The sequence below is a fragment of the Salmo salar genome, chromosome ssa07 (assembly GCF_905237065.1).
Source record: "Salmo salar chromosome ssa07, Ssal_v3.1, whole genome shotgun sequence".
Classification (NCBI taxonomy): domain Eukaryota; kingdom Metazoa; phylum Chordata; class Actinopteri; order Salmoniformes; family Salmonidae; genus Salmo; species Salmo salar.
Window position 1 is genome coordinate 64,094,829 of NC_059448.1, and position 13,703 is coordinate 64,108,531.

The window sequence follows — 13,703 nt, forward strand, 5'->3', positions numbered from 1 at the left end:
ATTTGAATTATCAGACCGATATAAAAGTGACGTTGAAGTAAGCCTTCAATAACATTTCAGGACAAAATGGAATTCAATGGATTCAACGATGGATTCTAACAAGAAGTCATTGTCAAATTCAAAAGTAATTTTGGTGTAACATGCCTGGCCAATAAACATCCTTCATCACCATCTGCTTCGGCCTGATGAAGCGGCCAATCTATTTTTCGAGATTGATTAACGTTCCTTATAGCCCTCCACGCTCAACTCATCATGCCTAACTGTTTACAATCTGTTCGACGAAACATGGCTGCTGTCAAGTGAGCTGTTGATGGTGTACCGAACAGTTACAATTCACTTATATGTTCTCTTAAATGATTTATTTAAAATATTTTAATTGATAACAGTGTATTGTGACAGGGATAGTTTCAATAGTCTGCGTTTTACTCTGGAACCGTCACAAATTCCTTCACCCGCTATAACGTGCAAGTTAGCATCACTAGCTAGCTCAAGGAGAACAATGACGGCAAGCTCATCGGGTGGAAACACCTGTCTCACTGCTAAAGGTTTGGACATTAGTCTCGCAGCCCTGCAAAGACAAGATCCCTACATCAACAACATTGTAGATGTGGCGAGTCAAGTGGCGTTGTATACTTTCAACAACCGATCAAATGAATGGGTGAGTTAAGGGCTGCTACCGCTGCTCTGTTCGCGCTCCCTTCTCTTTTCAACAAAGTTGCATGTTATCTAACGTTAAGTAACATCTTAGCGGACTGATATGGATGCCACGTTATGAACTAGTTTGCCAGGTTGAATTCACGTGGTTTTGGGAGATGTGGCTAGCCATAGCTAGTATTCCAAGAAGCTAGACAGCTAACTAGCTAACATCACCCTATATCGCTTTCACGTCCTAGTCGGAACGAGGAAACTCAAATGTCCGACTTGCTAACTGGTTGGACGCGGTACGTGTATAACTAACCTATTAACGAGTCGGACATTATCTAATTCCGACTGGCACGTTAACTTGGCAATAATGCCAGCCCCACTATCTGCATTCGAGTTGTCGCCTAATGCCGCGTTTCAAACTGGGAACTCTGGAAAATACAAGGTCAAATCATGACGTCAGTGATTTTTAGGCCGGAGTTCCGGAGTTGGATGACCGTTCAAATCGATTTTTCCCAGTCCGAAAGTTTTCTTTTCCGAGTTCCCAGTTGTTTTGAAGGCGGTATATCGCCCACGAAGCTCCGATTCAATCTCACATTAGACAGCTCAGTAAGCGTTTTGTCAAAATCGGTTTGTGACTCACAAATTATAGTTTCGCAGTGCAGCTATCTTAATGTACTTCTCTTACGGCCGATAGCGATTGAATTAAGTGTTTTCAAGATGCATCTTTCCTGAAACACCATGCAGAGGAGGTCGCTGAAAGACTCTGCATGGTCAGTCTGCAGTGGCCATACAGCAGTTACTGTTATGCGGCCTCTGCAGAAGTCAAAGCAAACATAAATGTTGCGCTTAGCAGAGCTGTTGTCAAGTGAGTTTGTGTTTTATACAGGACCTCCCGCACCCACCAACATCAACCAATCATGTCAATGTTGAGATGTATGCAGCCCTCCACGTTGTTACTACATTTGAGGCACACAGCATGTGGTATGGAGCTTGGTTTGTCTGGAGGCTCCACGATTGCATCACACCCTCCATTGGAAGCCTCTGACCACATTACCCGGATCAAACATAAACAGTCTTTAAGTGCATGTTTGAGCATGTGTCTATACTGATAGGATGGAAAGGGAGCTCCGCTTTCTCCATTCAATCATTTCCTTCACATTATAATTATTTCACAATACTGACCATGGATCAGCTGCTAGAGAGATATTACCACCCATGGTTGCAAATATTGAGGCAACTTATTCTAATGCTTACCCTACAATAAAGAGCTAAATCATAGATTTGGCACGTTATTGTGCATGTTAAAGCCAATTTATGCTTGATCCAAAATGTAGTCAGAGGTTCCTATGGAGACGCGTCATACTCATCGTCAACAGCTGGAAGCACACATACCGGGGCACACAGTACCCATTGCCCTCCAGCTAGTTATTATTGTTAGATGTGGTGGACAAGAGTATTCATCACATTGCTGCTGGGTTTGTAAACAGCTGACAGTTTTCAGACTGAATGTTGACATAGTAGCTAACTAGGTGAATGAATATCAGCCACCCAGAACCAGATCTGGTGTGAATGCTTGCTTCTGGATTTGATCAATTCCAAGGTAACACAATGATGCTGATACTCAGATTTTTATCACTTAAAAATAGTGCGCCAAACAAACGAATGATTGCAACGTTAAACCATACAACTCTATGCATAAGCATGATTTTAAAGAATATTTGACAAAAACACATTTACTTGATGCGAGGTACAGAGTTTGGTGACATTAACAGAATGATGGTTTGTGCTATTTGTACAGTCATTCTGTTACCCAACTTTGCATCTGTTCCTCTAAGTAAATGTCTTTTTTTGTGCTTGTGTCTAGAGTTGTGTGGTTTAACTTTGAAGTCATTGTTGTTTTGTTTGGCATACATTTTAAAGTGAAAAATCTGTCTCTCGGAATCATTCTGTTATCGTGGAATTTCCCACCTGGTTCTGAGGGTGGGGGTGACGGTGGTGAACCCCCCCCTTTCAAAAATAAATACATGAAATATGCAGGTGTAGGTGCACCCCAAAATCATGATTGGTCCAAATAACCAGTGACTCAGAAACCATCGCACCGGTAGAAGTTTTCTTCATAACTCTCATATCCCACAGCCTACGTAACATTTTGCTGTGAATGTTAAGGAGAGATCGATGAAGACTCTGTTCAAGCAAATCAATGTCTCTTTTAATGAACTCAACCCTAATCAGTTACTGTATGTTGTTTTGCAGGAGAAGACTGACGTGGAGGGGACCCTGTTTGTCTACACAAGGTATGATGGGTCTTTTTACGATGCTAGCTAATTACTTTTTCTATGTACTTCCCCGTGAGCTTTGAATCTTGGTGGGGGTGCATCCCAAGTGGCACCCTATTCCCTTTATGGTGCGTCACGTTTGACCAGGGCCCATAGTCAAAAGTGTAGTGCACTATATAGGGAATAGGGTGCCATTTGGGACCGGTCTCTGTGTGTACTTCAGCTGTGAGCTGAGAAGCCTGCCTCCATCAGGTTAAATATAATGGGCTTAGTGGGTTAGCTACGTCAGCCCCCTCCCCTCTGAACAGATTGGTTATCACTGAGTAGACTATTATGGCCTGTAGCCTTGAAGAGCCATGACTACTTCCACACACCCTATCCCACCCAGGAAATAGGTCGTAAACATGTAACACCTTTCTGTTTCCTTATAGGACCAAATCTAACTGCCTGTAGCTCAGCACCCAAATCTAACTGCCTGTAGCTCAGCACCCAAATCTAACTGCCTGTAGCTCAGCACCCAAATCTAACTGCCTGTAGCTCAGGACCTGAAACAAGGATATGAATATTCTTTATACCATTTGAAAGGAAACACTTTGAAGTGTGGAAATGTGAATGAATGTAGGAGGATATAACACGTTAGATCTGGTGAAAGATAACGTGTGTTTTTTTGTTTTTCTATTAAATGTTTTTGTTCCATCTTTGAAATGCGAGAGAAAGGCCAGACATTAACATAGGAGCCTAGGTGTAATTTAGACTGATCCAGTGAAGAACTACCTCACTACACAACATTTTTGCATCAAGTCAGCCAGGAGTTTGCCCAAATGTGCCGAATTGGTCAATTTATACATTTTCAAGTAAGTACATAACTATAGAGAACATACAAAACTGCTATGGTAATACAAAATACAAGTTTACACACTCCCAGGAATGTCATACATGATGGATCATTAGCTTCCCTCCAGAAAGCTAATGGGGCGGCAGGCAGCCTAGTGGTTAGAGCGTTGGACTAGTAACCGAAAGGTTGCAAGATTGACTCCCCGAGCTGACAAGGTAAAAATCTGTCCTTCTGCCCCTGAACAAGGCAGTTAACCCACTGTTCCTAGGCCGTCATTGAAAATAAGAATTTGTTCTTAACTGACTTGCCTAGTTAAATAAAGGTAAAATAAAATACATTTAAAAAGACACATCTAGGTGGCTGGGCGGGCGGGCTAGGTGTGGAGCCAGAGACAGCAGTGGGATAAAACTGTAGAGCCAGTTCCTACATTTTAATATACACATTTATTTTTTCAAACTACACTACATTTTATCTCTGGGATCCTCAGGATGACAAATCAGAGCAGATTACTGAATATATTAGTACATTATTTACCTTGATAGGTGAATGTATCAAACCAGTTGCTGTGATAAGTGTTTTGTTGTTGTGCACTATGCTCTAACAATAGCAGGTATTTTTCTTCTGTAATAGCTACTGTAAATTGGACACTGCAGTAAGATTAACAAGAATTTAAGCTTTCTGCCCATATAAGACATGTCTATGTCCCGGAAAGTCAGGTCAAATTATCGCATATTGAGCAACAACCGTCCCGGTTTATGGACCGATCCTGTACAGGTTAACTCTTTCTATTCATGCCCTCCTGTTTGTCCTCAGGCTAGCATCTCCCAGACATGGCTTCACCATAATGAACAGGCTGAGTATGGAGAACCTGACTGAACCCATCACTAAAGACCTGGACTTCCAACTGCAGGATCCGTTCCTACTCTACAGGAATGCTCGCTGTAAGTCCCCTGCACTATTCAGCCTATCTACATAGTACCAGGGCTATTAACCCTCCCTACTTAGAACCTGGGCTCGCTGTAAGTCCCCTGCACTATTCAGCCTATCTACATAGTACCAGGGCTATTAACCCTCCCTACTCAGAACCTGGGCTCGCTGTAAGTCCCCTGCACTATTCAGCCTATCTACATAGTACCAGGGCTATTAACCCTCCCTACTCAGAACCTGGGCTCGCTGTAAGTCCCCTGCACTATTCAGCCTATCTACATAGTACCAGGGCTATTAACCCTCCCTACTCAGAACCTGGGCTCGCTGTAAGTCCCCTGCACTATTCAGCCTACCTACATAGTACCAGGGCTATTAACCCTCCCTACTCAGAACCTGGGCTCGCTGTAAGTCCCCTGCACTATTCAGCCTATCTACATAGTACCAGGGCTATTAACCCTCCCTACTCAGAACCTGGGCTCGCTGTAAGTCCCCTGCACTATTCAGCCTACCTACATAGTACCAGGGCTATTAACCCTCCCTACTTAGAACCTGGGCTCGCTGTAAGTCCCCTGCACTATTCAGCCTACCTACATAGTACCAGGGCTATTAACCCTCCCTACTTAGAACCTGGGCTCGCTGTAAGTCCCCTGCAATATTCAGCCTATCTACATAGTACCAGGGCTATTAACCCTCCCTACTCAGAACCTGGGCTCGCTGTAAGACCCCTGCAATATTCAGCCTACCTACATAGTACCTGGGCTATTAACCCTCCCTACTTAGAACCTGGGCTCGCTGTAAGTCCCCTGCACTATTCAGCCTACCTACATAGTACCTGGACTATGTGCAGGAGGTGTGTTTACATCACCACAGGAACTATGTGCAGGAGGTGTGTTTACATCACCACAGGAACTATGTGCCGGAGGTGTGTTTACATCACCACAGGAACTATGTGCAGGAGGTGTGTTTACATCACCACAGGAACTATGTGCAGGAGGTGTGTTTACATCACCACAGGAACTATGTGCAGGAGGTGTGTTTACATCACCACAGGAACTATGTGCCGGAGGTGTGTTTACATCACCACAGGAACTATGTGCCGGAGGTGTGTTTACATCACCACAGGAACTATGTGCAGGAGGTGTGTTTACATCACCACAGGAACTATGTGCAGGAGGTGTGTTTACATCACCACGGGAACTATGTGCCGGAGGTGTGTTTACATCACCACGGGAACTATGTGCCGGAGGTGTAGGCCTGTAGATGTTGATGTTTGCATTCCAGATGATATTTATTTCAGTCCTGCTAGGCTACACGTCTCAGGAGATTTACATTTGATTAGAGCAGATGTTACATTTGTAAAAAGAGATTGGATGTGAATCATGGTCAATACTACTGGAGTGTTCAGCGTAGTTTAAACAGATTGAAGATGCAGCTAACTTTCTACCATGTGGTGTAGTCCAGGAATCCTGGCCCATCATGGAGCACTTCATTTAAATGAGAACTATTTGCGGAGTGCATATCAGACCTGGGTTCAAGCACTATTTGAAATCTTTCAACACAAACTTTGAGCGTATCCCCTATCCCGGCTGGAGCGCCTGATGGATGGGATTTATAGTTTGGGGACTATTCAATTAGTCTGCTAAGCCAGACAAGCTCAATGAAGCCCACATGAAGTGGTTGAAATAACTTCGAATAGAATTTGAACCCAGGTCTGTTGCAGGCTGAGAAAGAGACTCAGTGCTGCAGACACACACATACCCTGAGGAGAGGAGCCTGGAGCCGTCTCTAGTCTAGTGGCTGTGGCCCCACAGGTCCATATATGGTTCAGAGGTATTTTTGTGGCAGTAGTCCCGGGTTTGAGTGCCTCTGTGCTGGTTTTCTACCGCAAGTGTCCTGCCAACAGCAGAGAGCCAGCCAACCAGCCTACTACGTTAGATACAAACCAACCTGTCATTATAAGTGGGACACGCTACACACACACTGATGTACACATCATTCTCAGTGACAGGCAGGAGGAAGGCTTTGTTTAAGATATTGCTGGAGTCCTCGTTCGAATTATTAGACATTTACACACAAACAAAACTGTCCGGGAGGAAAAAATATATCTAACTGAGTTATTTATATGTGATGTTTAGAACACCACACGTCCCTCAACATGACCTTCCACGAGAGGTCACAGAATCTTATCACTAAACAAATATTTGGTTATGGGGTCGTTAGCTGGTGGCAGTGCCAGCCAGGCCAATTTAGAATGTTGTCTCAACTGTGACGCCATTGTGACATTGACAGCAAGCCGGTAATAGCTGGTTTTTGGACAAAATAAATTAAATATATATATATATATATTATAGTATATATATTTTAGCATAGTGTCCTATAGTCTGTTTAGCATAGTGTCCTATAGTCTGTTTAGCATAGTGTCCTATAGTCTGTTTAGCATAGTGTCCTATAGTCTGTTTAGCATAGTGTCCTATAGTCTGTTTAGCATAGTGTCCTATAGTCTGTTTAGAATAGTGTCCTATAGTCTGTTTAGCATAGTGTCCTATAGTCTGTTTAGCATAGTGTCCTATAGTCTGTTTAGAATAGTGTCCTATAGTCTGTTTAGAATAGTGTCCTATACTCTGTTTAGAATAGTGTCCTATAGTCTGTTTAGCATAGTGTCCTATAGTCTGTTTAGCATAGTGTCCTATAGTCTGTTTAGAATAGTGTCCTATAGTCTGTTTAGCATAGTGTCCTATAGTCTGTTTAGAATAGTGTCCTATAGTCTGTTTAGCATAGTGTCCTATAGTCTGTTTAGCATGGTGTCCTATAGTCTGTTTAGAATAGTGTCCTATAGTCTGTTTAGCATAGTGTCCTATAGTCTGTTTAGCATAGTGTCCTATAGTCTGTTTAGCATAGTGTCCTATAGTCTGTTTAGCATGGTGTCCTATAGTCTGTTTAGCATGGTGTCCTATAGTCTGTTTAGCATGGTGTCCTATAGTCTGTTTAGAATAGTGTCCTATAGTCTGTTTAGCATAGTGTCCTATAGTCTGTTTAGCATAGTGTCCTATAGTCTGTTTAGCATGGTGTCCTATAGTCTGTTTAGCATAGTGTCCTATAGTCTGTTTAGCATAGTGTCCTATAGTCTGTTTAGCATAGTGTCCTATAGTCTGTTTAGCATAGTGTCCTATAGTCTGTTTAGCATAGTGTCCTATAGTCTGTTTAGAATAGTGTCCTATAGTCTGTTTAGAATAGTGTCCTATAGTCTGTTTAGAATAGTGTCCTATAGTCTGTTTAGCATGGTGTCCTATAGTCTGTTTAGCATGGTGTCCTATAGTCTGTTTAGAATAGTGTCCTATAGTCTGTTTAGCATAGTGTCCTATAGTCTGTTTAGCATAGTGTCCTATAGTCTGTTTAGCATAGTGTCCTATAGTCTGTTTAGCATGGTGTCCTATAGTCTGTTTAGCATGGTGTCCTATAGTCTGTTTAGCATGGTGTCCTATAGTCTGTTTAGCATGGTGTCCTATAGTCTGTTTAGCATAGTGTCCTATAGTCTGTTTAGCATGGTGTCCTATAGTCTGTTTAGAATAGTGTCCTATAGTCTGTTTAGCATGGTGTCCTATAGTCTGTTTAGAATGGTGTCCTATAGTCTGTTTAGAATGGTGTCCTATAGTCTGTTTAGCATAGTGTCCTATAGTCTGTTTAGCATAGTGTCCTATAGTCTGTTTAGCATAGTGTCCTATAGTCTGTTTAGCATAGTGTCCTATAGTCTGTTTAGCATAGTGTCCTATAGTCTGTTTAGCATAGTGTCCTATAGTCTGTTTAGCATAGTGTCCTATAGTCTGTTTAGCATGGTGTCCTATAGTCTGTTTAGCATGGTGTCCTATAGTCTGTTTAGAATAGTGTCCTATAGTCTGTTTAGAATAGTGTCCTATAGTCTGTTTAGAATAGTGTCCTATAGTCTGTTTAGAATAGTGTCCTATAGTCTGTTTAGCATGGTGTCCTATAGTCTGTTTAGCATGGTGTCCTATAGTCTGTTTAGAATAGTGTCCTATAGTCTGTTTAGCATAGTGTCCTATAGTCTGTTTAGCATAGTGTCCTATAGTCTGTTTAGCATAGTGTCCTATAGTCTGTTTAGCATAGTGTCCTATAGTCTGTTTAGCATAGTGTCCTATAGTCTGTTTAGCATAGTGTCCTATAGTCTGTTTAGCATAGTGTCCTATAGTCTGTTTAGCATAGTGTCCTATAGTCTGTTTAGCATAGTGTCCTATAGTCTGTTTAGCATGGTGTCCTATAGTCTGTTTAGAATGGTGTCCTATAGTCTGTTTAGAATGGTGTCCTATAGTCTGTTTAGAATAGTGTCCTATAGTCTGTTTAGAATAGTGTCCTATAGTCTGTTTAGAATAGTGTCCTATAGTCTGTTTAGAATAGTGTCCTATAGTCTGTTTAGCATGGTGTCCTATAGTCTGTTTAGCATGGTGTCCTATAGTCTGTTTAGCATGGTGTCCTATAGTCTGTTTAGCATGGTGTCCTATAGTCTGTTTAGCATGGTGTCCTATAGTCTGTTTAGCATGGTGTCCTATAGTCTGTTTAGCATAGTGTCCTATAGTCTGTTTAGCATAGTGTCCTATAGTCTGTTTAGAATAGTGTCCTATAGTCTGTTTAGAATAGTGTCCTATAGTCTGTTTAGCATGGTGTCCTATAGTCTGTTTAGCATGGTGTCCTATAGTCTGTTTAGCATGGTGTCCTATAGTCTGTTTAGAATAGTGTCCTATAGTCTGTTTAGAATAGTGTCCTATAGTCTGTTTAGAATAGGCAATATTTTTCTTTTCGACTAGCTGACAATAGAATAAGGTCAACTTTTCTACTATGGGGGATAGTAGTTTGACATAGGCTAGTGTTTCCCTTTATAGTGCACTACGTTTGACCAGAGCCTATGCGTTCTAAATAGCACCCTATTCCCTTTATAGTGCACTACGTTTGACCAGGGCCAGGCCACTATATAAGGAATAGTGTGTCATTTGGGACACAGACATATGACAAGTGTTTGAGGCTTTCCTTACCTCCTGGTCGTACGTAGGTGTAGTCCATCTCTGTCTCTGTGATGAGCATGCCCTTGGCTGGCCCAACCTCCGGCTCCTCGTGAAGACGCTCATGTTTGGCTTTCCGCTGGAACAACCTCCCCAACATAGTCCCTCTAAGACGATAGTCTATTAGTAGTGTTGTGGAGCTGCTACTAGCAGACAACGTTTCCTCTGGTACTGCAGAGATACTAGTCTCCTGTCTGTCCTCTGGTACTGCAGAGATACCAGTCTCCTGTCTGTCCTCTGGTACTGCTGAGATACTAGTCTCCTGTCTGTCTGTCCTCTGGTACTGCTGAGATACTAGTCTCCTGTCTGTCTGTCCTCTGGTACTGCTGAGATACCAGTCTGCTGTCTGTCCTCTGGTACTGCTGAGATACTAGTCTCCTGTCTGTCTGTCCTCTGGTACTGCTGAGATACCAGTCTGCTGTCTGTCCTCTGGTACTGCTGAGATACCAGTCTCCTGTCTGTCCTCTGGTACTGCTGAGATACCAGTCTCCTGTCTGTCCTCTGGTACTGCTGAGATACTAGTCTCCTGTCTGTCTGTCCTCTGGTACTGCTGAGATACTAGTCTCCTGTCTGTCTGTCCTCTGGTACTGCTGAGATACCAGTCTCCTGTCTGTCCTCTGGTACTGCTGAGATACCAGTCTCCGTCTGTCTGTCCTCTGGTACTGCTGAGATACTAGTCTCCTGTCTGTCTCTCTGGTACTGCTGAGATACTAGTCTCCTGTCTGTCTGTCCTCTGGTACTGCTGAGATACCAGTCTCCTGTCTGTCCCTCTGGTACTGCTGAGATACCAGTCTCCTGTCTGTCCTCTGGTACTGCTGAGATACCAGTCTGCTGTCTGTCCTCTGGTACTGCTGAGATACCAGTCTCCTGTCTGTCTGTCCTCTGGTACTGCTGAGATACCAGTCTCCTGGCTGTCTGTCCTCTGGTACTGCTGAGATACTAGTCTCCTGTCTGTCTGTCCTCTGGTACTGCTGAGATACTAGTCTCCTGTCTGTCTGTCCTCTGGTACTGCTGAGATACCAGTCTCCTGTCTGTCCTCTGGTACTGCTGAGATACCAGTCTGCTGTCTGTCCTCTGGTACTGCTGAGATACCAGTCTGCTGTCTGTCTGTCCTCTGGTACTGCTGAGATACCAGTCTCCTGTCTGTCTGTCCTCTGGTACTGCTGAGATACCAGTCTCCTGTCTGTCTGTCCTCTGGTACTGCTGAGATACCAGTCTCCTGTCTGTCTGTCCTCTGGTACTGCTGAGATACCAGTCTCCTGTCTGTCTGTCCTCTGGTACTGCTGAGATACCAGTCTCCTGTCTGTCTGTCCTCTGGTACTGCTGAGATACCAGTCTCCTGTCTGTCTGTCCTCTGGTACTGCTGAGATACCAGTCTCCTGTCTGTCTGTCCTCTGGTACTGCTGAGATACCAGTCTGCTGTCTGTCCTCTGGTACTGCTGAGATACCAGTCTGCTGTCTGTCCTCTGGTACTGCTGAGATACCAGTCTGCTGTCTGTCCTCTGGTACTGCTGAGATACCAGTCTGCTGTCTGTCCTCTGGTACTGCTGAGATACCAGTCTGCTGTCTGTCCTCTGGTACTGCTGAGATACCAGTCTGCTGTCTGTCCTCTTCCTTTAACACGCTCTTTTGTTCTATGATGAAATAATGAACCAATATAACCCTTTCTCTGGTTTACAATACTGAGGTCCCTGACCTGTCTCTCCTCTTCCTGTCCCTGTCTCTCCTCTTCCTGTCCCTGTCTCTCCTCCTCCTCCTGTCTCCGTCTGTCCTCCTCCTGTCCCCGTCTGTCCTCCTCCTGTCCTCCTCCTGTGCCCGTCTGTCCTCCTCCTGTCCTCCTCCTGTCCCCGTCTGTCCTCCTCCTGTCCTCCTCCTCTCCCCGTCTGTCCTCCTCCTGTCCTCCTCCTGTCCCCGTCTGTCCTCCTCCTCTCCCCGTCTGTCCTCCTCCTGTCCTCCTCCTGTGCCCGTCTGTCCTCCTCCTGTCCCTGTCTCTCCTCCTGTCCCCGTCTGTCCTCTAACAGTACTGTCTTCTCAGAGAGACTGTCTGGTGTGAGGCTGGGTAATGTCTGTCCTTCCCAGAGAGAGTAGTATAGTAGTCTAACCAGAGTAGTCCCCTGTAGCTACTGAGCTAAGTGGTCTCTCCTCAGCTCCTCCAGCGATCTCTCTCCTCTCTGGTTCTTAATTTTCCCAGGATTTGGAGACTTGGTCTGGTCCTTTTTCCAGGCGGTGACCTTTATCTTGGCTCTCCACAGCCCCAGGCAAGCAGGGCAGTGCAGGGTACACCGCTCAGGGGGCAGACAGGATGGCAGCAGGCAGGCAGACTCAGTAGCAGCTCCAACCTTAAGATCCAGCTACTCAGACCTCCCAGTGATTTACCCGCTGTCCTCACTGACTCAGTTACTCTCTCACTGTAGTCTGTCTCTCTGTCAGTCAGGAGCCAGCATGCTCTAGTCTACTGGCTGGCCCTCAGTCTCCGCCCTGTCCGCCCCACTTCACTCTTCTCTCCTTTCTCTCTCCTCCTTTCTTATCTCGCCCCCTGTCCTCTTTTTTTGGCCGACCGGCGGGCCAGAGCGTTATCTTCCTACGTGGCCTATTTGAGGCTGTGTGAGTTCTTACTGTGATGGAGGTGACAGGAGAAGTGTTCCTGGTCTGCCTGTCAACAGGGCTCCTGTCTCAGTCACGCTGAGTAGAGTAGTGGCCTGCCTTCTAACTCTCCCTGCTGCAGAGCCTCAATAACCCCTCTACCCCAGCACCTAATGAGTCCGGCCCCAGCCTGCCCCTAACCCTGGGTCACTGCCACAGAGACATGTTGTGCTTTCTCATAACACATCTGTCTGTAATATTGACGTTGGCTACACTGACTAGTTATTAGACTAAGAAGGTAATGAGGTCATGGTGACAGAACCCAGAACCTTCACTTCATCCATAACAATGTCATGAATCATGACTAAACATCATGATGAGATCAACACAGCACTTTTTTAAATGTATTTAATCTTTTATTTCATCCATGATAGTCCACTCGGTAAGAGTCATCACAGTTTCCAAGAAGTTAACGTGGTCTGGCATGAGTCATAACTGATAAAGATGGTAGGTTTTAATATAATGGCTGTAGGTAATCCCACTGTGCCCTGCTGAACACAGCCCAGCCGCCCCTTCCTGGAATCTAGCGGTATGTCTTCCGTTCCAGGAATGTGAGGAATCGTCCTGGATGAGCGCTGTCCCAGTAGGAGAAAGGGTTTATACGTAGCACCTTCTCCAGCGTGGGGGGTTTATACGTAGCACCTTCTCCACCGCGGGGGGTTTATACGTAGCACCTTCTCCAGCGTGGGGGGTTTATACGTAGCACCTTCTCCACCGTGGGGGGTTTATACGTAGCACCTTCTCCACTGTGGGGGGTTTATACGTAGCACCTTCTCCACTGTGGGGGGTTTATACGTAGCACCTTCTCCACCGTGGGGGTTTATACGTAGCACCTTCTCCACCGTGGGGGTTTATACGTAGCACCTTCTCCACCGTGGGGGGTTTATACGTAGCACCTTCTCCACCGCGGGGGGTTTATACGTAGCACCTTCTCCAGCGTGGGGGGTTTATACGTAGCACCTTCTCCACCGCGGGGGGGTTTATACGTAGCACCTTCTCCACCGTGGGGGGTTTATACGTAGCACCTTCTCCACCGTGGGGGGTTTATACGTAGCACCTTCTCCAGCGTGGGGGTTTATACGTAGCACCTTCTCCACCGTGGGGGGTTTATACGTAGCACCTTCTCCACCGTGGGGGGTTTATACGTAGCACCTTCTCCAGCGTGGGGGGTTTATACGTAGCACCTTCTCCAGCGTGGGGGGGGGTTTATACGTAGCACCTTCTCCAGCGTGGGGGGTTTATACGTAGCACCTTCTCCACCGTGGGGGGTTTATACGTAGCACCTTCTCCACCGTGGGGGTTTATACG

At 45.2% G+C, this 13,703-nt stretch overlaps 1 protein-coding gene across 2 annotated transcripts in view; it reads left to right on the top strand.

The window, feature by feature from the left end:
- The first annotated feature begins 245 nt into the window (after positions 1-245).
- LOC106576625 (mRNA-decapping enzyme 1B) overlaps positions 246-13,703 on the top strand; it is a 25,460-nt gene continuing 12,002 nt past the window's right edge. For both annotated transcript variants that reach the window (XM_045722448.1, XM_045722449.1), the window contains exons 1-3: positions 246-658; positions 2,899-2,939; positions 4,570-4,697. In XM_045722448.1, the coding sequence (XP_045578404.1) occupies positions 500-658; positions 2,899-2,939; positions 4,570-4,697 (328 nt within the window). In that variant the 5' untranslated portion in view covers positions 246-499. The remainder of the gene's footprint in view (positions 659-2,898; positions 2,940-4,569; positions 4,698-13,703) is intronic.